Source organism: Rutidosis leptorrhynchoides, chromosome 8, assembly GCF_046630445.1.
Source record: "Rutidosis leptorrhynchoides isolate AG116_Rl617_1_P2 chromosome 8, CSIRO_AGI_Rlap_v1, whole genome shotgun sequence".
In the NCBI taxonomy this organism is placed as follows: Eukaryota; Viridiplantae; Streptophyta; class Magnoliopsida; order Asterales; family Asteraceae; genus Rutidosis; species Rutidosis leptorrhynchoides.
In genome coordinates, this window is record NC_092340.1 from 147,102,713 (window position 1) to 147,104,912 (window position 2,200).

A 2,200-nucleotide genomic window follows, 5' to 3' on the forward strand; every position below is an offset into this window, starting at 1 on the left:
TTTTTCCCAATTAAGTACCAAGTTTGCATTTTCGCAATGGGTCAACATTTTATCAAGGCTTTTCAGACAGTGGTCAAATTAGTCCCCAAATACCAAAAAGTCATCCATGAATACCTCCATCGTGTCCTCTACCATATCCGAGAAAATTGCAAGCACGCATCTTTGGAATGTCCCCGGGACGTTACACAACCCGAAGGGCATTCGTCGGTATGCAAAGGTACCATAGGGACACATAAAGGTAATCTTTTTTTGGTCCCCGGGGTCTATCAGGATTTGGAAGTATCCCGCGAACCCGTCAAGAAAATAATAAAATTCTTTTCCACTTAAACGCTCAATCATTTGATCGATATACGGGATAGGGAAATGATCCTTTCTCGTGGCATCGTTGAGACACCAATAATCTATACTCACCTACCATCCCGTGATGGTTCGGGTCAGGACAAGCTCATTTTGGTCATTTAAGATCACCGTGGTCCCACCCTTTTTGGGCACCACTTGGACGGGACTCACCCATGGTGAGTCGGATATTGGGTAAATAAGGCCCACATCTAGCAATTTAATAACCTCCTTTTTCATAACCTCTTTCATATTAGGGTTAAGTCTCCATTGTCTTTGGACAACCGGTTTAAAGTTCTCCTCCATGAGGATCTTGTGAGTACAATATGATGGATTGATACTTGGGATATTTTTTGGTTTTCTTTGCTATCGCTTTATGGTGAGACTTGATAAGTGAAACAAGCTTTGATTTTGGTCAACGGTGAGTCTAGATGAGATTATCATCGGAAGTTGGCTTGATTCTATAAGATAAGCATACTCAAGATGCTCGGGGAATTCTTTAAGCTCAAGAGTAGGAGGTTCTTCCCATGAAGACTTGATTCGAAATCTATCTTCATTAGGAATAGCCTCGAATGACTCTTCCCGAGGTGTTTCACTTTCAAGTTTACTTTCATCCACATTAACATTCATTAATTCATTAAAGTTGGCTTCTAAGTCCACAATTTCATTTTCAAAGATTTGGTTGAACCCCGTGGTATCAACCCCCAAAAGCTTTTCAAGCTCCTCATCAACATAAAGGTCAATATGGTTAAAGGCATAACACTCATCATCATCGATATTGCTCGGGTGCTTCATAGCTTCTTGGATATTTATAGCCACACGCTCTTCACCAACTCCAATGTTGAGTTGGTTGCGTTGTACCAAGATGATGGTGTCGACGGTAGCAAGTAATGGTCTTCCTAAGATGAGGGGGGCTTGAAGGTCCTCCTTCATCTCCATGATAACAAAATCAACCAGGAACACCAAGGAGTCGATGCTCACCAAGATGTCCTCAGCGATTCCAATGGCGGTGTCAAATGAATGGTTGGCCAATCTTATATGAATTCGGGTCAGTTTAAGAGGTCCAAGGCCAAGTCTTTCGTAAAGTAAATTGGGCATTAGGTTAATGCTTGCTCCCAAATCGGCAAGTGCATTGAACACTTCCGAGTCACCGAACTTACATGGTAAATCAAATTTTCCCGGATCTCCTAACTTTTTAGGAATCCTTGGCCTTGATGCAAGTATCTTATTGCACTCCTCTTCAATAAAGAAAGATGTTTCCTCATGATATTTATCCCTTTGAGAGATCGACCCTTTGATGAAGCGTCCATAGTTGGGCATCCCTTTGAGCACATCGGTAATTGGCAAGTTGACCGACACATTTTTCATCATATCTTGAAACTTTTTGTATTGAGCCGCCAACTTATCCTTCCTTAAAGCTTTTGGATATGGAACCGTCCTTGTAACCTTCAAAGGCTCTTTACCCGTATCCATACCCTTTTCATCATTACCCTTATCATCCTTAACCCCCATTGAGTAGACCTTTTTCTTTACCCTTCTCCTTATTAACCCCGATTTCCTCCTCAATGAAGCTTGGTATTGGTTCTTGGGTGATAAATGGTTATGGGTTTGGATCCTCAATTCCTTCATTCAAAGTTAGACCGCTTCGAGTGGTTATGGCATTGACATTTTCATTTTGGTTTGGGTAGTTAGGGTTTTGATTAGTGTTGCTCTCAATAGGAACGACCCTTGCGGTATTGTTGTTTTTTTGGTTTTGTTGTTGATTATTGTTGTAATTGTTGTTTGGGTTGACTTGTGTGTTGGGTGGCAAGGTGCCTTGAGGTCTTTCGACAACTTGGTTTGAAAGTCTCCCAACGGTACTCTC

The 2,200-nt window shown here is 41.6% G+C and overlaps 1 protein-coding gene across 1 annotated transcript; it reads right to left on the reverse strand.

Moving 5' to 3' along the window:
• Window positions 1-702: 702 nt before the first annotated feature.
• On the reverse strand, window positions 703-1,848 carry LOC139863877 (uncharacterized). The gene has a single exon (XM_071852479.1). The coding sequence runs from the start codon at window positions 1,846-1,848 to the stop codon at window positions 703-705; it is 1,146 nt and encodes a 381-aa protein (XP_071708580.1).
• Between the last annotated feature and the right edge of the window lie 352 nt (window positions 1,849-2,200).

Bases quoted from the DNA above. Each gene is read 5' to 3' on its own strand.
- LOC139863877 (XM_071852479.1), bottom strand. From the start codon at position 1,848: ATGGGGGTTAAGGATGATAAGGGTAATGATGAAAAGGGTATGGATACG.